The 26,314-nt window shown below is 42.7% G+C and overlaps 1 protein-coding gene across 1 annotated transcript; it reads left to right on the top strand.

Annotated features, from left to right (window-relative positions):
* The first annotated feature begins 583 nt into the window (after positions 1-583).
* slc35b1 (solute carrier family 35 member B1) lies at positions 584-24,720 on the top strand. Its single transcript, XM_085966283.1, has 9 exons — positions 584-993; positions 3,236-3,333; positions 6,067-6,197; positions 8,487-8,517; positions 10,500-10,660; positions 15,005-15,131; positions 19,529-19,635; positions 22,759-22,912; positions 23,564-24,720. Exons 1-9 carry the CDS (start codon positions 803-805, stop codon positions 23,605-23,607), a joined length of 1,044 nt encoding a protein of 347 aa, XP_085822409.1. The 5' UTR covers positions 584-802; the 3' UTR covers positions 23,608-24,720.
* The last annotated feature ends 1,594 nt before the right edge of the window (positions 24,721-26,314 follow it).

Here is a 26,314-nt window from a genome sequence, read left to right as displayed (position 1 = left end):
ATTTTTAAGCCCAAGTATGTGTAGTGAGTGGTTTGTTCAATTTTGGTTGTTCCTACTGTGAAATTTATTTCACAGTAGGAACCTCGGAATATGGGGAGGATTGCAAATAGCTAAATAACAAAAAAAAAAGCCAGCCCACTTCAAGAAGCACATCTCGCCGCCTCACTCCCTCGCTTCACACTGGCTGCAGTCCGGCAGTTGGCCCCGCCTCCTCGCGCACGCGCCCGTTTGCCCCGCCTCCACACACACGCGCCGCCATTGGCCCCGCCTCCACACATACACGCGCCGCCATTGGCCCCGCCTCCACATGAACGCGCCGCCATTGGCCCCACCTCCACACACACGCGCGCCGCCATTGGTCCCGCCTCCACACGCACGCGCCGCCATTGGCCCCGCCTCCACACGCACGCGCCGCCATTGGCCCCGCCTCCACATGCACGCGCCGCCATTGGCCCCGCCTCCACGTGCACGCGCCGCCATTGGCCCCGCCTCCACACACACGCGCCGCCATTGGCCCCGCCTGCAAACGCATGCGCCCTGACACCAAAACACATGCCCGCCCCCCCCAGAGCTCAACCGCCAGCGCAGGACCCCTTCGCTCAAGCTCTTCCACAGCGCCGGTTTTAATCCCTCCCATTGATAAATACGCTATGAGAAACTATTTTTTTTTTTAAATGTTGACTCTTCATTAGCGGAAGAAAATAATCACGGGCTGTGCGAGTCCTGTTTGTGGCTTGCCGATGGGTTTTCAGGCGGCGGGTTTGGAGGCCTGGGCGGCGCGGGGTCCTGGCGGCGGGGGCTGATGGGGCCTGCTCAGGGTGTTGCCGCGGAGCCGCCGCCGCTGCCCGGTAACCAGCGCGCGCCCGGGGTGATCGAGCGGCGCGCCGCCAAGTCCTACATGGAGCGAATCGAGAGCGAACGCCTGCGGCTGCTCATCTGCTTCCTGGGAGTCTTCGTCTGTTATTTTTATTACGGGATTTTGCAGGAGACCATGTAAGTGCTGGAGACTTTAACCTCCCCACCTCGAGAGAGAGAGAGAGAAGTTTGTCCTGAGTCCAAATGGCGGCCTCCTTGGGCCCGCCAGCTTTGCAGCAGGTGAGGTGCACCTGGCCGGGAAGAGTGCAATGAAGCCTCTTTAAACCCGCGGAGCTGGGTGCATTTCCTCTTCCCCTGCCCCTCTCCCCTCTGCAAGATGGCCCACTGAGAGAAAGCCTGTCCGTTTCGGCTTGTTGGTTTGATCGGCCTCTTTTTAAAACTTTATAATCACATGCAATAATACAAATATGATTATATGATGCAACGCGCAGTGTAGACACGTGGCAGTTTTGGTTACTCTAATTGCAGAGCTGTTGAGAAATGGGTCCTTTTAAAGATGCATTGAAAACCAATTTAAGGATGTAGGGTTGTTTCATTTTTAAAAAGAAACTGTAATTCTGTTATCAAAAGAATTTTTACCTTTTTATCACTTCTCCCAAAATGTATAATTATTGTGGAAACAAAACACACATAGCTATATTTTCAATGAATGTTCAGCTTTGGAAAAGTGACCCAGTTGAAAAAAAAGTCTCATTATCTGGTAATGTGCATTTAATTTTGTTTATTAAATTGAATGTATTGGTAAGCGCAGCTTGATCGATTCTATTTTGCAAAGAATCTTTCAAAAGGGAATTGGATATATACTTGAAAAGGAAACATTTGCAGGGCTACGGGGAAAGAGTGGGGTAGTGAGACTAATCGGATAGCCCAAAAAGCTGGCACAGGCAGAATGGTCACCTTCTGTGCTGTATGATTCTGTGATGGGTTCCCCCCTGCCCTAGCCCTGAACTTGCAACTTTTTCTGGTTTTTCTCCTATCTCCCCTCATTTCTTCTCCAAGCTCATCTTGTCCATGAGACCCACCTCCTGCTCTAAAAATCCTATTGCCACCCAACTTCTCTTCCTGGCCCACATGCTAGCTGATATTGTAAACTGTTCCCTCTCCTGGTACTATTCCACTCCCTTTCAACTCGGCCATCTACAGCCACCTCCTCAAAAAACCCACCCGTGACCCCTCTGTCCTTGCAAATTACTGCCCCATCTCCAGCCTCCTGCCGTCTGGGCCCTAAGCTCTGGAATTCGCTCTCTTAACCTCTCTGCCTTTCTGACAGAAGAAATGGGAAGGCACACTGGCAACAGTTGTTTACATTCTCCTTTGGTGGTGGGTAGGGGGAGTAGGACTCTCCTCCAATGGCGGTAGTGTCGCAATCTTTACCTGCTGAACTTGGGGCAGCAATGGATGGTAATGCTGATGATGTTAGATCACAAGATGTGGACACTAGCTTTTGGTACTACAAGGCTCTCTTCATCAGGTGAGTAATAGAATATAGTACAGTATTGTTAAATTACAGGAATCTCTTTTAATAACTGCAGTTCTGACATCATCAAAATTGATGTCCGTGTTAGGATTAGAGCTCTGTTTTCTGTGGAGCCAGCTTAGCTTTGTCCGCTTCATATCATTATGTCTTAAAACTGTAGCTGTTGTGCAGCTGCACCTGAAGAGATTGAGGTTTATGACCATATTGTGTTAGAACAGGATCCCAGTAGCATTGTTTCTGAGCTTACTAAACACAAAGGAATGCTTAGTCCAGTGTCTTTAGGAACAATTCTGAATTTTTTTCCGAATGCTTGGTTTATGTGAAGTACAAAGAATGTAAACTCCATTTGCTTTGTATTGGAGTGTTGGTGCTGTACTGTTTGGATCAATGGATTTGAGCCCGTGTTCACAGTCTGTTCTGTACACGGCATGTAGTTTTCTTTACATACAGGAAACTTTGGTTTATCCGGAGGTTAACTGTCCGGAATGCTCGAGCCACCGGCAAAAATCAGGGGCTGTTTCGTTAGGTTTTTTTTCTTTTCGTTGCTTTTTTTTCACCAGTCAGGCTCTGCAAGGTCTCGCTGAAGCTGTTGCTAAGCTACAGAGACGCTTGCAAGGTACGGCCGACTGTTTAGAAGCTGTTGCAGGGTTTGTTGCCAGATACGGAGCTCAAAATCTCCGTATGTTTCAACATTAGCGCTGGTTTGTCCAGCACTTTTGATGGGACGGCAACAGCTCGGTCCCATCGGTGCCGGATAGCACAAAGTTTCCTGTACTTGATATCTAACTGATTGCTAGAATTGATCATTGGTTTTTGCTAAAACCAATCATTGTGGCTCTTGTTCACCTTGAGCACTCATGACATATGTCTGTTCTGTTACAGAACAAGAGGCAAATATGGAGAGCAGCAAGAATCCTTCATCTATGCAAAATCGCTTGTGTTCGTCCAGTGTATTATTAATGCTATCTTTGCCAAACTAAGTAAGTAACTGGTGTATGTTAAAGCGCTTTTTTTTAATATACTAGAACTATGCTAATACTTCTAATTTCCAGATTTGCTCTAGTGGAGAATTTGTGATGTACTTCAGCTTGTTATGAGGGATGAGAAAGGAATTGGAACTTTAACTTTAGATAGGATCAGAGACTGGCAAGGGATATTTCTGCATAGTATAACAGGAACTCATCTGTACAAAGCAGGATATTGCATGGTGACCACCAGGATCAATTTAAATTTAAGAAAATGTTCTAGAAGTGCATCACTGTTAGAGAACTTTAACACTTTACAATTGTTCATACTGTCATGCAATGAGCCACCCACAATGGTAGTTAGTCTGGCTTTCATATAGCCAGATCAACGTGCATTATATTTAAGAATGAGTCTGACTAACCAGATTAAAAACTTCATTCAGAAAGTTCTCTGGCTAAGACATCTTGTGACGGCAAGGTTTGAAGCAGTGATATGCCTTCATTGGCAATATCTGGGAAACTGCTATTACTGAGATTCTGAAAATTGATAATTATAAATTTTTTTGTGAAAAAGTATTGCATTGCACCATAGCTATCATTTCGAATCCACCTGCGCTGAGAAAACTACTGCTCTTTCCAATTTGCCCGGAATCTAACCCTTCCTTGGGTCGTCCTGAGCAGTGACACATGTCGGAGACAGTCATATTTATCGTTGCATCTGAATTGGATGGTTGGAGCAGCTGGGATAAAGCGAGATCCTAATTTAAATGTTTCTTGTAGAGGGGAAAAAAAATCATGAAAATTGTATCTTTGTTTAAGTACGAGAATGTACTAATGGTCAGGAGGAGTGGAAATTTAGCAGTCAGCTAAGGAACTCTGACAGGAGTAATTAATAACGCTAGGGGAGTAAGAACCAAAATTGGCTGGAAATACACAGCAAGCTCATAGACGGATGTTCATAAGAGATGTTCATAGGGTGGATTAGTCTGTGTCCGTTGCTGTAATGCTGATTAGTTTACAGGCTGTGAGGAGTATTTGTATAGTTCCTGATAAGTCTGTGTTCGGAATCAAGAGGGGCAACTTTAACTCCTTCAGCCCGGTGGAAACAGAGCAGCAGCTGAGTTCAAATTGCAACGGAGGACTTGCCGCCCCCGTTCCTGCTTGCTTCCCGCCTGCAGCTATCTTGACTCCGGGGATTTCTTAGGCGGCCGTGCTGCCCGTCTAAAGCAGGCGGGAGCCTCATTAATATATTCGAATCGGAGTCCTGTGATGTCCTCTGCAATTTTAATCCATGCTGTAAAGGTAAATTAGTCCATATATAAGTCTTGAGATGCTTTATTTAGTCTTAAGTGATTAACACGTAAAAATGGAAGTTCTGCCAAGCCATGGCTCAGTTGGTAGCAGTCTTGCCTCTGAGTCGGAAGGTTGTGGGTTGAAGTCTTAATCCAGAAACTTGAGCACAAAAATCTAGGCTGACACTCCAGTGCAGTGCTGAGGGAGCGCTGCACTGTTGGAGGTGCCGTCTTTCGGATGAGACGGTAAACTGAGGCCCTGACTGCTCTCTCGGGTGGATGTAAAAGAACCCAGGACACTATTTCGAAGAAGAGCAGGGGAGTTATCCCCAGTGTCTTGGCCAATACTTATCCCTCAATCAACATCACTAAAACAGATTATCCAGTCATTATCACATTGCGCACGGCAAGCTCCCACAAACAGCAATTTGGCTGCCGTGTTTCCTGGATTACAACAGTGACTACACTTCAAAAGTACTTTATTTGCTGTAAAGCACTTTGGAACGTCCTGAGTTCGTGAAAAGCGCTATATAAATGCAAGTCTTTTTGAAATGGCAATTGGAAGTAGCATTTAAAAGACACTCGCCTGCAAGCAGCTGGATCATTGGCATCTGTTTGCTATTGCGTTTTGTGGATTTCCGCACAGTAGTTTGCCTTGGAGATCGCTTTTTCTACATTCATTCTGCATCCAGACACAATAAGTATCGGTCTTTCGGTGGGTGTTGTTCCTGGCACTTAGTTTGGTTACATGAAGAGGAGTAACAGCAGGCTGATCAACTACAAGGGTGCTTGAAAGCCCTACCCAGCCCATAGTCACTTCCTGAAATTGTCTGAGCAGTGCATGAGGAGACTGTACCTCTCCAGACAGGCTATTACATGTGAAGTCTTTTGCAGTAAGACCTGGGCCTGACGGCCATGCTTTGCCTATAGCAGTGAAAGTCACTGCCGTTGCTGCGGGCTCTTTCTATGCTGCATCAGTTAGCCTGCAGTCCATAAATACATAAAACATTTCACTAATGCCCTCTTTGCTAGGGCCAATGACTACACCGGTTTCCCAATAGTCAAAATGAAAGGGCTGTGGGATTTGCTGCAGTAGCTAGCTTCCTACGAGTTCAGGATGTCATAGACTGCACACATGTAGTTATTGGGACACCCGACAATCAGTTAGCAATGGACAATTTACTGGCATAATTTAAACATGTCTTTATATTAGAAGTTTTTTTTAACGAAAATAAAAATAATTGAAATGGTGCATTTGGATAGTGTGAATGGGGACAGGTTGTTCTTGACTGTCAAGTCTGTCTATCTCTAGCCATGTATATGTTTATTTATATATCTAAATAATGCTGTTTGCGCAGTATTTTAGTAGTGGAATCTGGTATTCAGAAAGACAAACTTGTTTGCCCTAATGTCTGAATTGCATCAGCTAAGATATTTTACATATGTCTTGTTCCAGTTATACAATTCTTTGAAAAGCCTTCACCTGAACAAACGCCACACTGGCTCTATGCAGTTTGTTCGATGTCTTATCTAGGAGCCATGGTCTCCAGTAATTCTGCACTCCAGTATGTCAACTATCCAACACAGGTTTGTATTGGATGTTACATACTCTTTTTCGAAGAGAATACTTTTTTTAATGTTCAAGTCTATTTCTACCTGAGAAGGCATTGCTGAAATAATCATTGTTTTCCCGCAGATTTATTCTTTTTTAAAAGATAGGTAGAATCATCGAAATTTACAGCACGGAAGGCCATTCGGCCCATCGTGTCTGTGCCGGCTGACAAAGAGCTCTCCAGCCTAATCCCCCTTTCCAGCTCTTGGTCCGTAGCCTTGTAGGTTACAGCACTTCAAGTGCATATCCAAGTACTTTTTAAATGTAATGAGGGTTTCTGCCTCTACCACCCTTTCAGGCAGTGAGTTCCAGACCCCACCACCCTCTGGGTGAGAGAGGTTTTCGCCAACTCCCTGCCCCCTGGTTATTGATCTCTCTGCTAAGGGAAATCGGTCCTTCCTATCCACTCTATCTCGGCCCCTCATAATTTTATCCACCTCCATTAAGTCTCCCCTCAGCCTCCTCTGCTCCAAAGAAAACAACTCCAGCCTATCCAATCTTTCCTAATAGCTAAAAGTCTGCAGTCCTGGCCACATCCTCGTAAATTTCCTCTGTCCCCTCCCTGGTGCGATCACAATTTCCTGTAATGTGATTGCACTAGGGAGGGTACACTAGCTGTGGCCTAACTAGCGTTTTATACAGTTCAAGCAAAAACTCCCTGCTCTTATATTCTATGCCTCGGCCAACAAAGGAAAGTATCCCGTATGCCTTCTTAACCACATTATCTACCTATCCTGCTACCTTCAGGGATCTGTGGACATGCACTTAAAGGTCGCTCTTTTCCTCTACACCTCTCAGTATCCTACCATTTATGGTGTATTCACTTGCCTTGTTAGCCCTCCCCAAATGCATTACCTCACTTCTCTGGATTGTAATCCATTTGCTATTTTTCTGCCTACCTGACCAGTCCATTGAAATCTCCCTGCAGTCAACAGCTTTCTTCCTCACTATCAACCACATGGCCAACTTTTGTATCATCTGCAAACTTCTTAATCATGCCCCCTACATTGAAGTCTAAATCATTGACTTGTACCACAAAAAGCAAGGGACCTAGTACTGAGCCCTGCGGAACCCCACCAGAAACAGCCTACAATCATAGGAACCCCCCAGTCGTAGGACCATAGAAACAGGAGGAGTTATTTGAAATTTGTGTGTGCACGTTTATTATAGTGTCATTTTGCTCTAAAACATTATTTTGCAATAAATAATTCATGTGTAACTTTAACCAACCCTTGTAATTGTTATGACTTTATTTAAAGAAATGGTGTTGAATTCATTCAAATCTCTCCTCTGCCCATCACCCCAATCTATTGAATATTTGGATATCCCTGAATAACATTTTTCCAGATGTTCTATGACAGAAGCCACTTATATTTAAAAGTGTTGAAGAAATCTGAGTGCTTAAAAGATATGAGTATCTGGCATGTGCTTGAGAGAAAAATATATTTTAAGCATAACCCATAAACCAGTATGTGAATTTACAGTGTAGTGGAATATACTTGATAGGTCTAGAAAACTGGTTTTAAAAATACATGACCTCCAAGGTATTGCTGTAATGTCCTAATCATGTGCAAATATTTGTTCATTCTGATTATTATTGTAATAAATTGCTGTCCAAGTATTATGCATTCCAAACACACATGTGCATGTGTGTTTAATGGGATAAGTTACCATTTGGTTCCCACACAGATATTTTACTAATTCAATTCTAAGTAACGAGAGTAAGGTTTTTTTTAGAAGCAGAACTTCTATGTCTCAAAATTAAATATACAATATCCTGTTCCAATGCAAACCCTTTGTGGGTGTTACTGAACCACTTCATGAGATAGTGTGCAGATAAAATGGGGTCACCAGGTCTGATTATACTGTGTCTTGTTGAGCAAATAACCTTGAAGGAGTAGAGTGGATAAGCAGTAAGAGTAATTGTGTGTTGAAAGTACTTTTTTTTTTTCTCCCTTCCCCTTCCTCATTTTGATCTATGTAATACTGTACTAAGAAAAGGAAAATCTCCTCACTGCTGCTTTTTCTTCAGCCATTAATAATTTTCCCTTGGTTGAGCATCTTCCACCGGCTTTTTTAATGTATTACATAGACGGAGAGTGTTCTGTACGTTGATAGTCCCCTCTAAATGTGCAGTAAAGAAACAATTGTGATGGGGATTCATGAGTAAAGTCTGTTTAATTCATTAAAAACAATATAGCACTCCACTGGCAGCCATGTATTCAACTTCTATTACCAACTAATGGGTATTCCTTCCATTTCAGGTTCTAGGAAAATCATGTAAACCTATTCCAGGTAGGTTAAAAAGAAATAGAAGGCAAGAACTTAAATTGGTATAGCATCTTATTGCATCTCAACAACAACTTGCATGTATATGCCACTTCACCGAGGTATAAGGAAAATGAACACTGAACTAAAAGCTTGGTTGAGAGGTGGGTTTTAGGGAGGGACTTAAAGAAGGAGTGGGATGCAGAGGGGTTTAGAGAAGGAATACCATGGGGCCAAGGAAGGCATGGTTGCTAATGGTGGTGCAAAAGGAGGGGCAGACGCATAAGAGGCGAGATTCAGAGGGACGGAGGTCCAGGGAAGGGAGTGTTGCAGGGCTGGAGGACGTTTCAGCGATGGGAAGAGATGAGACCATGGAGGGATTTAAACACAGGGATGAGAATTTTTAAAATTCCTGGCTTTGGGGGATTACGGAGGTTGGAGAATGGGAGGCTGGTCAGGAGATCATTGGAGTAATTGCATCTGGAGGTGACAAAGGCATGAATGAGGGTTTCAGCGGCAGATGGGCAATGTTACGGAGGTGGACGTAGGCAGTCTTTGTGACAGGGAGGACATGAAGTCAGAGGCTCAACACAATCATTCTGGCTGAGTCTAAGAGAGTGGCCATGGAAGGGGATGTTGGTGGCCAGGGTTTATGGTGTGGGCTGAAGACCAAGGCTTTGGTCTTCCCTGTGTTTTACTGTCAGGATGTCCCAAAACACTTCACATTCTACAAATCACTTTTTGAAGTGCAGTCACTCATCATGTGGGTACATGCAGCAGCCAATTTCTATCACATAAACGACAAAATGAGATGAATGACCAGTTAGTCTATTTGGGCTGGTCATGGAAGGAATGTTGTCCAGCACACAGGAGAATCCTGTATTCTTGAAATAATGCTACAGAATCATTTACATCCACTGACCATGCCAATGGCTCCTCAGTTTAGCATAATCTGAAAGTAATGTGTTAATAAACATACTGGGCCGTATTTTCCGATCGGAGGCTTCCCGTGTGCTGAGGCCTCCGATCTGGAAAAAATCTACGCATTTACCTGAGGGCTCCCGAGGTGTGTATAGTTCCAATGCTGGGCCTCTCCAACTCCAAGTGCGCAGGGCCCACGAATCCCAGAGGCGCAGGTAGTTCGCAAGCGTCCCTGGGATCACGTGGGCCATGGGGAGCCAATCAAAGAAGGGAATCTCCCTTCATACACTTGGCAGATAGACCTGTCAAATATATGAATGGAGATCACCCCAAAAACACTTAACACAAAAACATTAAATACATTTTTTTTAAATCTAATTTTTAAAATTAGTTGAAATTACAATAAATTAAATACTTTAAACAAAAATTTAATTTTTTGAAAAAAATAATTAAAGTTTATTACGGGGTTAAAAATAAACTTTTTTAAAAAAGTATTTTGAAAAGAGTGAAACTTTTTTTCAAATCTTATGCTGGTAATAGCAGGCCTTACTCCTGTTTTTACCAGGCGTAAGATTTCTAAGGGTTTTCAGCGGGCGGAGGTTCACCAGAAAGCGGAACTCTCTGCCCGCAGAGGCCCTTCTCCAGGGCAGGCGTCCGATCTTTCAAGAGGATTCTTGACAAATCGGAAATGCTGGTTTTCAGTGCATGCGCTGTGCTTGCCTGAAACTGGCATTTCCGATGTCCCTACGGATGTGTACACAGCGCGTACCCACTCGTAGGGATCGGAATATCTGGCCCAATAACTTGAAATATTCGGCAGTGTTCAATCTTGCCATATGTCCAATGGACATTTCAGTAATACCCTAAAAAGAGAATCTGTGACTGTTCTCCCACTAGATGCCATCTGCGTGTTTATTGAATACGACACGTTATTTAGGGGTAAAACCTCATTAAGGTGCTGACTTTTGACTCCCTGATTATAATGTTGCATTACTTATTGCAGTTACTCCAGTGTAGATGTTCCTTTTTTAAACTTTGTGACTTGCACTACAAGTTTATGTAATTGGTTATTTTGATTTGTATTGCAGTGATGTTTTTAGGAGTCATTATTGGAAGGAAGAAGTACCCGTTGGCCAAGTATCTTTGTGTGCTACTTATAGTTCTGGGAGTGGCGTTATTTATGTACAAACCCAAAAAAGGAACTGATGGTGCAGATGACCACATTTTTGGATTTGGGGAAATACTATTGGTAAATATATGGCTTCCAGTATATTTATTATGTCAAATACTTGTTTTCATTATGCATTAACCTTTGGACTTCGCAGAACCAGGGAAATGCCTGTCTCTTGGGCCAGCCAGTCTTGTAAGTTTTCAGTTTGTGCTTTGTGACGGTGAGATAAACAGTTCTGTAAGGATAACTCAAAATTACTGAAGTGTTTAAAATACAATTTAATTTTTAATAAAAGTTACTAACACTTTAAATCCATTTGCCTGGTTTTTTTTCCTATTTTCTCCTCTTCCCATTCTCTCTCCTTTTGTCAAACTGTCATTTCATAGTTTTTTTACCTGATTTTTTTTTTCTATACACTTATTTTTTTAAGAAAGCAAATGTTAAAGCATTTCTGATCCCTTCCTTCTCCTGACTTCCACTGTCCACTCTGGAGGTAGGAGCAACTTTCAAAAGCTGTAGTTTCACTGGTTCAAAACCAGTTTTAAAACTTTAAAAAGCAAAACAAAAGCCCAGAGTGCAAAGATGGGCAGTCACGTGCTCAAATGTACAAAGGGCTCTGCTGAATGAGTGTACTTTGTGACGGCTGGAGCCTAAATGAATAATAGACACTCAATTAAAAATAACTAAATTAATTATAGGTTAGTTATACATTAAACACTGAGGCCCTGAATATCTGCACAGTTCTCCTGATCTCCTGTAGCTTCGGTGGAACACCCAGAGAAGTAGCCATTTCTAGCCTTTTCTCTGGGGATTGCAGTGATCTCCCATCAGATAGCCACAGTGGAAATTCCAGGCATAAGTATATGGGCGACTCCTTTGAAGCAAGCAACAATGAAACTGCTTGACTTCCAGAGATGTTGCAAGAGGATTGTGACGCTGTGTTGTTCGACTGGTGCAATGTGTTGGGTACCAGTCTGGTACTTTCTAATTATAAGGTGTAGATTCATACCTGTAACTTTTTAAAAAGGCAAGTTCTATGCTATAACAACAGAAAACGCTGGAAACACTCAGCAGGCCAGGCAGCATCCGTGGAGAGAGAAACCGAGTTAACATTTCAGGTCTGGGACCCTTCATCAGAACTGGAAAAAGCTGGAGATGTAACAGATATTAAGCAGGTGCAGAGACAGAGGGGGGAGGGGAGGAAGGAATTGAAGGAATATATTGTGCTTTTGTAAGAGGCAGGAAAGATAAAATGTTGCAAATGGGAATGGCAAAATCATACAGCATGAAAAATGGGGGCAGGGGTTCTATGCCATACTGTTAAAGAGGGAAGAGGCAAGTGCTTGGTTGAGAGAAGGCATTTCTGTATTAGGGATGTGATTCGAAAGGTAAAGAGCAACATAGGCCTACAAATAGGTGTCTGTCCTCTTGTACTATAAAAGATGAGTGACATAGTGGGCCCGAAGACTTTGGAGAAACCATTCCAAGATGAGCGGCTTCAAAGGATGCTCGCTTTAGTATCAGATTTCTTCAAAAGCACTCTGAATTAAGGCATATAGTACAAAAACCGAATTTGCAGATTACCCAGGGGCTCAGTGGATAAAGCCACTACGTGGTGTAGCACTATATCATATAGAAGAGAAAGTCCCAGGTATGATTCTCTGTCTGAATTTAGCAGGCAGATGTACAAGAGGAGTTATAAATGGAGGTGGACATTTCCAATCATCAGTGAACAGCCCCATCCCTAACATTAGGACTGAGGGAAAGTGAAACAATTGAAAATGGTTGGGCTGAGAATGCTGTTCTGAGGAACTCCGGCAGCTGACCTCCTATGAATAAGACCATTTTCTTGTGTTCGATGTGACTCCAGCCACTGGAGAATTTTCCCTTTGACCCACGTTGATCTCCGATTTGTTGGAGCTGCTTTATGCCATACTTGGTTGAATGCTGCGTGAGGTTAAGAGCAGCTATTTTCACCTCTTCTCTGGTCTTGGATCCATGTCTAGATCAAAGCTATGATGAGTTTAGTGGATTTGGCAGAACCGGAAATGAGTGTTAGTGAGTAGGTGCTGCTTGATGGCATTATTGATGACTCTCATTTTGCTCATGATTGAGAGGAGGCTGATAGGGGAGTGATTGGCCAGGTTAGATTTGTCCTTTTTTTGTTGTACATAGGACATACCTGGGAAGTTTTCCACATTTGTCGGGTGGATGCCAGTGTCCTAGCTACATTGGAACAGCATGGCTCAGGTGTGCACAGGTCTTCAGCACTACAGCCTGGATGTTGTCATGGCTCAAAGTCTTTGCTTTGTCTGATGTCCTAGACGTTTTCTTCATGACGTGTTGAATGGGCCATTTTCATACAATAGATGATAGCCCACTGAAAGGGAGACCATGTCACAATCTGCTACAGATCACAGACCCCATAAGAACATAAGAAATAGGAGCAGGAGTAGGCCAATCGGCCCCTCGAGCCTGCTCCGCCATTCAATAAGATCATGGCTGATCTAATCCTAACCGCCAATCTACTATCACAGAACCATCTCCTGAATCTAACAGAATTAGACACACGAAATAGGAGCAGGATCAGGCTACACGGCCCCTGGGCCCGCTCCGCTACCCACAGGGCCATGACCGATCCGAACCTAGACTCATGTCCAAATTCCTGCCGGGTCCCCGTAACCCTTAATTCCCTTTACTTCTAGGAAACTGTCTATTTCTGTTTTAAATTTATGTAATGATGTAGCTTCTACAGCTTTTTGGGGCAGCATATTCCATGGACCTACCACCCTCTGAGTGAAGTAGTTCCTCCTCATCTCAGTTTTGAAAGAGCAGCCCCTTATTCTAAGACTATGCCCCCCAGTTCTAGTTTCACCCATCATCGGGAACATCCTCCCTGCATCCACCCGACCCAACCCCTTCACAATCTTATATGTTTCAATAAGATCGCCTCTCATTCTTCTGAACTCCAATGAGTAGAGTCCCAATCTACTCAACCTCTCCTCATATGTCCATCCCCTCATCCCCGGGATTAACCGAGTGAACCTTCTTTGTACTGACTCGAGCGCAAGTATATCTTTTCTTAAGTATGGACACCAAAACTGTATGCAGTATTCCAGGTGCGGTCACACCAATACCTTGTACAACTGAAGCAATACCTCCCTATTTTTATATTCTATCCCCCTAGCAATGAAAGCCAACATTCCATTAGCCTTCTTAATCACTTGCTGCACCTGCATGCTAACCTTTTGAGTTTCGTGCACCAGGACCCCCAGATCCCTTTGTACTTCAGTACTTTCCAGTTTCTTGCCATTAAGATAATAACTTGCTCTACGATTTTTCCTGCCAAAGTGCATAACCTCACACTTTCCAGTATTGTATTCCATCTGCCAAATCTCTGCCCACTTACTTAGCCTGTCTATGTCCCCTTGCAGGTTTTTTATGTCCTCCTCACTCACTACTTTCCCTCCCATCTTAGTATCATCTGCAAACTTTGATATGTTACACTCGGTCCCCTCCTCCAAATCGTTAATATAGATTGTAAAGAGTTGGGGACCCAGCACTGACCCCTGCGGAACACCACTAGTTACTGATGCCAGTCTGAGAATGAACCATTTATCCCAACTCTCTGCCTTCTGTTAGATAGCCAATCCTCTATCCATGCCAGAATATTACCCCCAATCCTGTGATTTTTTATCTTAAGCAATAGTCTTTTGTGTGGCACCTTGTCAAATGCCTTTTGGAAGTCTAAATACACTACGTCCACTGGTTCCCCTTTATCCACCCTATATGTTACTTCCTCAAAGAACTCCAGCAAATTTGTCAAACATGACTTCCCCTTCATAAAACCATGCTGACTTTGTCCTATTAAATTATGATTATCCAAATGTCCTGTTACTGTCTCCTTAATAATGGACTCCAATATTTTACCTACCACAGATGTTAGGCTAACCGGTCTGTAGTTTCCAGCCTTCTGTCTACTGCCCTTTTTAAATAAGGGTGTTACATTAGCAGTTTTCCAGTCTGCCGGGACCTTTGCTGAGTCCAGGGAGTTTCTTGTCACACATTTGAGTACCGTGCTTTCTTGATTTCTGCTTTTTCAATTTTGATTTGCCAACTTAATTTAAGTTATCGCAGTCTTTGTATTAACTGTTATGTTTAACTCAATTGCCTGAAATGTTTTTATGAGACCAAAGGCTGACATTTCTGTCCATTCAGCAGTTCCAGTAAGAGGTATTCTACTGATGATTCTAGCAAATCAACTCCTGGGAAAGCCATTCGTAGACCTAGTGTGATGTCTACTCTTTCCCATTAGAATGTCCCACTATTGAGGAATTGCACTGCTGATCATTGTTACCTACCCTACGGCTATCACTTTGTACTTGTATACATGACAAACTTTGATTCCATTTTCTTTTACAGTTAGTCTCCTTGACCTTGGATGGACTGACTGGAGTAGCGCAAGATCATATGAGAGCTCATTTCCAGACTGGTTCAAACCAGATGATGCTGAATATAAATGTTTGGTCCAGTTTATTCCTGGGAATAGGTAAAAATGCTATAAACATATCTTGGTATTTTTTTAAGTTTCATGAAGTGAGAAGTATCTTTCAGTAACTTGAAGCTACATACAAAATAGAAAATGCAATAGATGGAGAGTGTGTGGGATGGGATAGGCAGTTACCTCAGCTGGACCTCCCAGTTAATACCTTGGGTAATACTCCTTCAATTTTATTTTGTATCGCTTGCAGTCTCTTGAACAAGTTACTGAACTGATGCTGTTCTGAGAAAACTGTTTCATCCTCTTTCAGCCTTCAAAGGATCCCTATACGTCCCCGCCCCCAAACACAAGTAACTGTCCTGGCTGAATGCACAGTAGTAAAGTGAAAGTTAAACTCTTGATTGTGGATTTCTGCTATGCATTCAGCTGGATTTGCAGAATGATAAATGGTAACCTTTTTCAAATAATCCTGTCCTTTGGTTGCATTAGTTTCTGTACCTATGGGCTGGCAGGTGTTAACAGCTTAAATATAAACCCCATACGATTTTTCTTCCCTTCACATTAACTTCAGATGATTTTGTGTCTCTCAACATCTGCCAGGATCTCCACTGCAGCAATGCCTTTGAGAGTCATTTCATTTGTTGTTCACCCTCCACGTATAAAATAGACCGACCCCACAAGGCAGGAATGGGATGCTGTCCTTTTAAAGGCTTCTTGTGAGCCATGTGATTTCCTCCCGCCAGCATTGTGCATACTGTCTCGCATGCTGTATCACTTTCTCTCCTGTTGGCAGCAGTGTTCTACTGTTGCTGGATACTAGGGAGAAAGCAGGAGAATAGACAAGCACTCTTTTTAAATAAAAAAAATAAAATAATAATAATAAAAAAATAAAAAAAATATGCTTACATCCAGTACCACCACTTCATCTCTTCTGTTAGGTGATTTACCCAAGATTGGTGAAGCATCCTTAAGCATATGATTTATTAAGCTTGTAATAGAAAGCTGTAACACCTATTTCATGATGTAGGTTGCCGTTGCACTACAGCTACTGGCCTTGCGTGAGGATTGCTGTGTTTTGAGCTTGGATGCATGTGCACGGCTCTGCTTCCTTGGCGGCTAATTTTGTAATGTTGAGAGAGCAGGCTAGAGCAGCACTTGCAGCATTAAAAAGAGTAGAAAGTAAGTACTATTTGACATTTAAAATTGTAGTTTTGCATTGGGCTGGGGTTATACTGCACTCGGCATGATGTATCAAGTGGTGAGAGACCTGCTCCTAGAGATGGTCGTGCACCTCCTGGCTTCAGTGCACTCCGAAGCGAGATTAGGACTTAACTACCAAATGACACACTTATTTCATGTCGATGTACATTGGAAAACTGAAAGTTGGAGTGTAATGGCCTGCTGCTATAATTAAATTCAAGATTAAATGCTTCGCTTATCAATAAGTTTTAGAAATGTAAATTTTGGGTGGGGAGATGGAAAATGGTACCCTGTATACATTTTATAAATCGCAGCATGCATTGTGTAGTAATTCACAGTAGTAATTGACAGGTTAACAGAACCTGTATAATTTTGTTTATAAATTGTATTTATTGTATTCCCAGCAAAATGTTTTGCATCCTGAGAAATTAATTGTACTTGGCAGCAGAGTTTGAATAGGTTGTATCTTTAGTTCAAAGTTTTGAAAATTATGTTAACGAATATGTATGCTCCTCTAATCCACAAGAGGGTGCTCAAGTAAGAACATCTGAATTCTGATAGTTTTGTAATATAGCTTGAAATTTGAACCCGGCTAGAGTGCCGCCTAGGCAGGTAGTGCACTTGACCGATTCTTAAAAGGCCTAATACACAGCACTAATGTGTCAGCTGCGGCTCAGTTGTTAGCACTCTCGCCTCTGAGTCAGAAGGTCGTGTGTTTAGGTTCCACTCCAGGGACTTGAGCATGAAGTCTAGGCTGGCACTCCAGTGCAATACTGAGTGCGCTGCACTATCGGAGGTGCCGTTTTTCGGATGAGACGTTAAACCGAGGCCGTGTCTGGTGGACGTAAAAGATCCCATGGCACTTTCTTGAACAAGAGCAGGGGAGTCGTCCCCAGAGTCCTGACCAATATTTATCTCCCGACCAACATCACTAAAACGGATGATCTGGTCATTTATCTCATTGCTATTTGTGGGATCTTGGACTGCACAAATTGGCTGCTGCGTTTCCTACATTACAATTGTGACCAGTACTTCATTGGTTTTAAAGTGCTTTGGGCTGCCCTGAGGTCATGAAATGTGCTCTGTGTCCCTCTGTGTCTGTCCAGTACACGGATTAGTGGTGCTTAAGGTAAAGCTTTGTAGTATTTGTGACATGTGGAAATCGGAATCTAGAGTCTGTACAACACCAGTGGAGATATTGTTCTATGTAAGCAGCCTGGCATTGCTCTGTAGCACAGTCCCATCTCTCTCTAGGCTTTTGCTGTCATAGACCCTAGTAGTTTTGAAAGCAATTACGCCATGCTGAACACTTCTTTAACCATGCATACATCTGTGGTCAACTCCTGGAGCAGCAGCCATACATAATTTGGCATGGAAGTGTTTTACATTTCACCTAATAAATGTGGCAAATGGCAGCGGTGGGGGGGGGGGGGGGGGCGCGGTGGCATTGCATAGCCTTTGATAGCTGGACTTGGGCCTACTTCTCTCGAATCATTAACCTCAAAACACTTGGCACTCAATGTTGCTCTTTATTGTTGTCATTCTAAAATGCATCAAAATATGCTGGCGAATACATTTAATCAGGACTGAGGATAGATCATGTTTGTAAGCAAATGAGTTTTTTTTAATTCATTGATGCGATGTGGGCGTCGCTGGCTGGCTAGGCCTGCATTTAGTGCCCATCCCTAATTGCCCTTGAGAAGATGGTGGTGAGCCGCCTTCTTGAACCGCTGCAGTCCATATGGTGTAGGTACACCCACAATGCTGTTAGGAAGGGAGTTCCAGGATTTTGGCCCAGCGACAGTGAAGGAACGGCGATACAGGTCCAAGTCAGGATGGTGTGTGGCTTGGAGGGGAACTTGGAGGTGGTGATGTTCCCATGCGTCTGCTGCCCTTGTCCTTCTAAGTGGTAGAGGTCGCGGGTTTGGAAGGTGCTGTTGAAGGAGCTTTGGCGAGTTGCTGCAGTGCATCTTGTAGATGGTACACACTGCAGCCACAGTGCGCCGGTGGTGGAGGGAGTGAATGTTGAAGGTGGTGGATGGAGTGCCAATTAAGCGGGCTGCTTTATCCTGAATGGTGTCGAGCTTCTTGAGTGTTGTTGGAGCTGCACTCATCCAGGCAAGTGGAGAGTATTCCATCACACTCCTGAATGGAATACTCTCCACTAGAACAACATAAGTTCGCAGAAAATGTCTTATTTCCCACTTGAAGTCCAGTGGCATCTGTCAGTACGATCCCCTTGGAGCATGCCATTTTGTCAGAATTGATGCCAATATATTTGGTCTGTTCCCAGCCCTGTAGAATAGTTTTTCTTCCTCCTAATATCTGACCGTTTTGCTGTGGGGTGATTACTCCAATGCCATGGTCTTCGATAGCTAATTACATGAAAAGGTTAGTGCTAGATTTTACTGGTATCTTGATCCATGAAAGGCAGTCTGGCATTTCTGGCACAAAGCTTGTGTGTTATCACACAAATTATGTGGAAAAATGCTTTCCTTCACTAAATCTGTTTTATCTTGAATGGCATTAATGTTGTTTTCTGTTCAAACTATGCTATATTTTGGCGCTTTGCCACCTTGCACTTGGATATTTGTTTTTTGTAAATATAAAAGAAGTAGAAAATAATCAAATTTTATTTAGCATGAAGTGAAGGCGGCAGCTCAGCATATAAAGAAAACAGGAAAGGAGTTTCAAACATGCAGATTGATGTGGGGTATTGGAAGTTCAGATCACAGAGCTGGAGAGAAAGGGGCCAGACTCTGCACATAACTACACGTTTACTGCTTCAGATGCAATGTTACTTCTTGGAAGATTTTTTTTTACATTATTTAGTACAAAAAATTCTTACTACTTTGATGCAGCATTCTTTCTGAAGAATTGTTTCTGATTAAGAGTTAAAAATGTGAAGCAACTTGGAGGGTTATTCATTAAAAAAAAAAATTTAAAAAAAAATCAGTCTTTGAAAACCTACGTATGCATGTTATTTATTGCTGCTGTGAATTTTCATCGAGTGAATTTGTCCAAAAGAAATTAAATGGAGCTTTCTATTCACTTCGATTTGTGCACCAGGGGCCCCATGCATTCTAATTTCCCTTCCTTGCTATGAAAAATGTATTTGGGTACATTATGTGTAGATTGCTTATCTAAGCTGTTCATGCAGTATTGTTTAACCTTTCACTTTTCATGCTCTACTTGAAATTTCAAATGAGCTCTCATTCCATTAACATTTCCTGCTTTTCTTTTAGGTGTCTTGTTTACTGGAGAATTATGGGACTTTCTGAATTTCACTGAGCGCCACCCCAGTATTCTATACAAGATACTTCTGTTCAGTTTAACTAGTGCCCTAGGCCAGGTCAGTATCATTTGCATTACTGTGGAACATCAAGGGCTCCCAACATTCAATTTGAGCTAAATTTCAAGTAAACGCTTATTTAATAGTGTAAACTGCAAGCTTTTTTGCTTAATCCCAACAACAACAACTTGTATTTATATAGCGCCTTTAACGTAGTAAAATGTCCCAAGGCGCTTCACAGGAGTGTTGCGAAACAAAATTTGACACCGAGCCACATAAGGAGAAATTGGGGCAGATGACCAAATGCTTGGTCAAAGAGGTAGGTTTTAAGGAGCGTCTTAAAGGAGGAAAGAGAGGCAGCGAGGTTTTGGGAGGGAATTCCAGAGTTTAGGGCCTTGGCAGCTGAAGGCACGGCCCCCAATGGTTGAGCGATTAAAATCCCTCTTGCTGCAAGTGGGAAATGAAGTGGTAGAAACCCAGCACTTATATTAAAGTAGGTCTGCTGTAATACAAACGTTTAGGAAGGGGTAACCAGTCTTCTATTGCTGTTTATATTTTTGGATCTATTTTGGGAATTATAAGCTATAATGTGCTGAACATTCGGACGCTAAGTGATAATTCGACTTCAGTTTATCTGTTTAAACAGATTTACAGTATTGCTTGGGTTTGTGATCTTTAACAATCCATCATCTTGCTCTATGTATGTATTCCATACCCATAGCTGTGGATTCAGAACTTGGGAATGAGGTACGATTTGGAAGCCAGTACCAAAGCTTCAAATCCGGAATGATCAAAATCATGTTAAAATGTTTGTCCTAATGGCTCAGTGAATGTGAGTGCATAGTCGTACTGAGTTGTGCATACAAGGTCTGCAGTTGATCTCTGGTCTGTGCTGAGTTAACATCTGAGAATGGTAATGGGTGGAAGGGCGGGGGAGCTGGGGCGGGTATGGCAATTGCATTGCAGCATTTCCCAAGTAAGGTGGGGGAAAAATCAATCAATTCAGAGTGTTGTCCATTCTACATATATATGGGCCTGGAATGAAGTTAGATATAAGAGTATAAAGTATATGATTTTTAAAAAAAACAAATCAAGCTGGCTTTTTCCAGACTCTACATAATATCAGACTTGGTTGTGATGGGTGCTACAGTTGAATAGTCTGGCAATACTTTTGTCTTGGTACCAGAAGGCTCTCGGCATCATTAGAACTGTACTTCAGTGCAATAATGCTTATATCTGAGAAACCCAGGGAAAAATGTCATATTTACATGAAGTAGAAAATGAGCTGCAGGTGGAAAGACTCGTTTGAAAATCTTCGATAAGAATCTCAGGATTCACTTAGAAGTAGCACTGAGTAGCAAGGGCACAGAATGTACTCTGGGTGGGGGATTTCAATGTCCATCACCGAGTGGCTCAGTAGCACCACTACTGACCGAGCAGGCTGAAGGACATAGCTGCCAGTCTGGGCCTGCGACAGGTGCTGAGAGAATGAACACGAGAGGAAAAACCTACTTGATCTCGTCCTCACCAATTTACCTGTCACAGATGCATTTGTCCATTACAGCATTGATAGCAGTGACCGCCGAACAGTCATTGTGGAGACGAAGTCCTGTCTTCACACTGAGGACACCCTCCATCATTTTGTGTGACATACCCACCATGCTAAATGGGATAGGTTCAGAACAGATCTAGCAGCTCAATTCTGGGCATCCATGAGGCGCTGTGGGCCATCAGCAGCAGCAGAATTGTATTCCACCACAATCTGTAATCTCATGGCTCAGCATATCCCTCACCCTACCATTACCATCAAGCTAGGGGACCAACCCTGGTTCAATAAGGAGTGTAGAAGAGGATGCCAGGAACAGCACCAGGTGTACCTAAAAATGAGGTGCCAACCTGGGGAAGCTGCAACACATGACTACACGCATGCTAAACAACGGAAGCAGCATGCTATAGACAGGGCTAAGCAATCCCACAATCAATAGATCAGATCAAAGCTCTGCAGTCCTGCCACATCCAGTCGTGAATGGTGGTGGACCGTTAAATAATTAACTAATCATCACAGCCCCAGGACATCACTGCAGGAGTTCCTCAGGGCACTGTCATAGGTCCAACCATCTTCAGCTGCTTCATCAATGACCTTCCCTCCAACATAAGGTCAGAAATGGGGATGTTGGCTGATGACCGCACAGTGTTCAGTGCCATTCACAACTCCTCAGATAATGAAGCAGTCCATGCCCACATGCAACAAGACCTGGACATCATTCAGGCTTGGGCTGATAAATGGCGGGTAACATTTGTGCCACACAAGTGCCAGGCAATGCCTATCTCCAACAAGCGAGTGTCTAACCACTGCCCCCTTGACATTCAACGTCATTACCATCGCCGAATCCCCCACCGTCAACATCCTGGGGGGGGGGGGGTCACCAGTGACCAGAAACTTAACTGGACCAGCCACATAAATACTGTGGCAACAAGAGCAGGTCAGAGGTTAGGTATTCTGCAGCGAGTGTCTCACCTCCTGACTCCCCAAAGCCCTTCCACCATCTACAAGGCACAAGTAAGGAGTGTGATGGAATACTCTCCACTTGCCTGGATGAGTGCAGCTCCAACAACACTTAAGAAGCTCGACACCATCCAGTACAAAGCAGCCCGCTTGATTGGCACCCCATCCACCTCCTTAAACATTCACTCCCTTCACCACCGGCATGCCGTGGCTGCAGTGTGTACCATCTACAAGATGCACTGCAGCAACTCGCCAAGGCTTCTTCGACAGCACCTCCCAAACCTGCGACCTCTTCCACCTAGAACGACAAGGGCAGCAGGCGCATGGGAACACCACCACCTCCAAGTTCCCCTCCAAGCCACACACCATCCTGACTTGGAAGTATATTGCCGATCCTTCATCGTCGCTGGGTCAGAATCCAGGAACTCCCTCCCTAACAGCACTATGGGAGTACCTTCACCACACGGACTGCAACGGTTGAAGGTGGCGGCTCACCACCACCTTCTTGAGGGCAATTAGGGATGGGCAATAAATGCTGGCCTTGCCAGCGATGCCCACATCCCATGAACGAATAAAAAAAAAAATCTAATATTTGCTCCAAAGAAGCTATTGTATGTGGAATAGATGGATGCTATGGGCAAAATAGAAATGACCGGTTTTTATGTTTTTTCCTCTAGAGTTTCATCTTTATGACTGTTGTTTACTTTGGACCTTTGACCTGTTCAATTATTACTACAACCAGAAAGTTCTTTACTATCCTTGGTTCTGTGCTTATTTTTGGAAATCCGATTAGTGCCTTGCAGTGGGTAGGCACTGTCTTGGTATTCCTAGGTAAGTGATGTAAACTTTTCATGGCAAAAGCCTGCATTAAAAAATAATTTATAGCACCAATTTAATTAGGGCAGGCCTCCGAGTGCAGTAATTCAGATGTTTGGCTCATTGGCAATTAGGTGGTAATACCAACCCACAGACTGGGTCATTACTCTGCTGAGCCCTGTATGGCAATGGTCCCCACAGGAAAGTGACCTTTTAATAGGTGTGAATATCTTAAAGATGTTTTAAGTGTTCCAGTCTTATTCATACCATCTGTATTTTATGGAAGTCCCCAACGATTGAGGCATTCACTTGTTCTGGTGTCGTAGTTGTAATACTGTTTTATCTCAAAACATGTGTTTTTATTTATGTAACATGAATGGTGCTTAATCACACTCCTAAATCTTTAGCCACATGCCCTGTATATGAATGACTCTGTACTTGTCCGTTTTGGAAATTCCTGTAACCTCTTGCTCCTTTAATCCTCTGAATACTTGTGTAAAAATAGTAATCTCTTTTATTTGACTGGCAGATTGATTTGAGATTAGGAGAATCTGGTTTGAAATGCCTTTTTTATTAAACCAACAATGCATACAGGCAATAGCAAGAACATTTCCTTTTCATCTTTTGTGACATGCATGTTTTTATTTTCCTTTTCTCTCTCTTCAGGACTTGGTTTAGATGCCAAATATGGAAAGGTGCCCAAAAAATGATCGCTAAACACTGAAGTGATTATTTAGTCAGAAGATTTTCATCACCAATAACGCTGGCCAAACTTGGATTCACTGATTTTAAATTCTTTGCTCTGGCTGTTACGTGGTTTAAATGTTGGGAATGTTTTATTTTTAAAAAAAGATTTTTTTTCCCAAAATGTTTTTGTGTCCATGTGAGTACTTCAAGGTTTTACACCCACACTTTGTGCAATACTTAACTTATTATCATGGACTTGTCTTAAGTAATGCCTTGTATCAGACTTGACTTGTAAGTACTATCACTAGAGTTCTAGAACTGATTATGGTTCTTGAAATTTGGCATGGATTGTTATGTGAAAATACTGAATTTCTAAAAGATGAAATTGTTCTCATTAATTTTATTGTATATGTGTGCAGTCCCTTCTCGAGCGTTTTGCTTACTTAACAGTTTTTTTTATAATTTGGATCTGTATTTTTAATTGTCTTATTAAAAATTCCAGAAGCCTGCTGTTCTCAGGTTTTAAAATGACATTGTACGTAGTTCCATACAAAAGATCAGTGGTTCTGTAGTGTGTATGCTGATATGATTATATAATCATAGCTTAAAGTTGCATTAATTGATAGTCTACATTTCCTAGTTTGAAACACCTCAAAGGTGTTTACTTCAACCCAACCCCCAAATAGCTTACTTTTTTTGAAGTTGAAACAATTAACGCCCAAGATGAAATAAAGGGCAACAACAATTAAGAACTCATTCGTATAAAAAGCATTAACTGTCGAGATTATTTTTAACTTGATGTACATTTTCCCACCATGCTGTTTAAGTTATTTAATCGCCCTTCTGCCCTCTGATTTGAGTGTAGACATCAATTCCTATTTGCCACTGACCATAGTTACTTTTGTCTGTGTGAAAATGAACTGTTTGGGAGGGAAGAAGAAAAGGCACATTACACATTACAAAACTAACCCACCACAGTCTGACTTCATTATGTTTTTATTCTGGACAGCCATGTCACTGAGCCATCTGTTCTTTGCCCATTGCCCCACAGCGTTCACAGTATGACTTTTACCAGTTGTGGAAGTTTTCCAAGAACAAATCGACATCTATTTTCAAAATAAAAGCTTTATACAGTGTCTTTATCGTAATATACTTTGTACATTTTTGTAGTCATCGGTATTACTGCGTGTATCAGTGAAGATAAATAATTACCTAGACACCAAAATAGCCCTCATTAGAACAGAGGAGATTAAGTATTGATTTGATAAAGGCGTTTAAAATTATGACGGGATGGGATAGTAGATAGAAACGGACCATTTTCAGTGGTCATGGGATCCAGAAAAAGGGGATATAGATAGGAGATTAAATGGAAGAGATTTAGGACAGGGAGCAGGAGAAACTTTTTACGCATGGTTTTGAGGTTGTGGAATGCACCACGAGTTAGTAATTGAAACAGAGACCATGCCAACATTTAAGAATAGGTAGTTGAAAGAAAGGGATTTGGGAACAGTGGGCACATGGGATTAGGACTACTGCTCATGAGGATGATCACCAGTGTGGATTGGTTGAGCCAATGGCCTGTTTCTATGTTAGAATTACATGTAAATAGAGTACAGTCCAGTTACTGAGTTAAAGGGTAGAAAATGATGCGGTTTTATAATGCAGTAAGATGCAGGTTAAACCTATAAATACCTGTGTGGTATGTTTTGATTTCCATTGGGTTGGCTTTATTTGTGAGGTTGAAGGGGAAGGGAAGTCTTGTCTACATCCATAGACGATCATCTGGTTGCTTTCTCACTTGGTAAGTGGTGTATGGAATAAGATGGCAGAGATCATTTTAGGGGAAGTTGTTGAATGCCATCTGTAGAAGTGTGATCTAGTGACGGTGGGTTGTCCAGAGGTGACCAACCTTTTGAAGCAGGATCTTTGTGATAATTAGTAAGTGGGCTACGTCTGATTATGGGTGCAGTTTAGCGTGGGTAGGAAATAGAAGCCACTTTGCCTGATGTAGAGGCATTTCTCCTGCAGCGTGTGCTCACGTCCCTCTTCCTGGAGCCACAGATAAATAAACTGAGCACCATTCATGAAAGGCACAGTAGAAACAGCTGGTCTGGGTTCACGTGCATTTTCTAATTTCGGGCAGTGCTATAGGCTTAGGCAGAAGGAACACCTGAGCACGAGGTGCGGATTCTGTTCCCAGCAGCATCGTTTGCCTTATGCCAGGAATTGCATCAGCAATCCCCAGTTCCCTACTGAAGGAGGATGTTGTATCCATGTGTTAATAGAGACACTGAAGGCAGGAGTTGGTTTCACAGGTGTTTACTGAACAAAGTCTGGAGGCGAACTAACTGATACAACACAATATACAGGCTTATATAGCCCGAGTGGCCATTACCGGCATTACAGTACACAGGGGGCTCTTAAAGGCACATGCACTACAATTCCTCCCCTTTTAGCCAACCAGTACATAATATTTTAAGTAACCATTAATTACATGTTACAAGAACAATAATTACACATTGCTGCAGTGAATCAATTATAAGTCAGTCTCTCTGGAGGCTTCCTGACTCGGTCCGGATAACGCCTCGGTGGTGTAGTAGGTTCTTTTGGCAAGGCTGATCCGGCTTGAATGCCAGTGTCGGGTTCATCTGGTTCCAGTATCACCGGATTGGAGGTAGATACTATGGGTATCTCTACTTCATCATTAGGCGTATAGAGTTGTGTAGGTTG

This window comes from Somniosus microcephalus, chromosome 24 (genome assembly GCF_052327205.1).
Source record: "Somniosus microcephalus isolate GS21.2 chromosome 24, FLI_Smic_1.0, whole genome shotgun sequence".
In the NCBI taxonomy this organism is placed as follows: Eukaryota; Metazoa; Chordata; class Chondrichthyes; order Squaliformes; family Somniosidae; genus Somniosus; species Somniosus microcephalus.
Note: the sequence above shows the minus strand (reverse complement) of the source record. Positions and strands in the feature narration are given on the sequence as shown.

Bases quoted from the DNA above. Each gene is read 5' to 3' on its own strand.
- slc35b1 (XM_085966283.1), top strand. From the start codon at position 803: ATGGGGCCTGCTCAGGGTGTTGCCGCGGAGCCGCCGCCGCTGCCCGGT. The intron at 994-3,235 runs GTAAGTGCTGGA...GTTCTGTTACAG, and splicing joins GGGATTTTGCAGGAGACCAT to AACAAGAGGCAAATATGGAG. The intron at 3,334-6,066 runs GTAAGTAACTGG...GTCTTGTTCCAG, and splicing joins TGCTATCTTTGCCAAACTAA to TTATACAATTCTTTGAAAAG.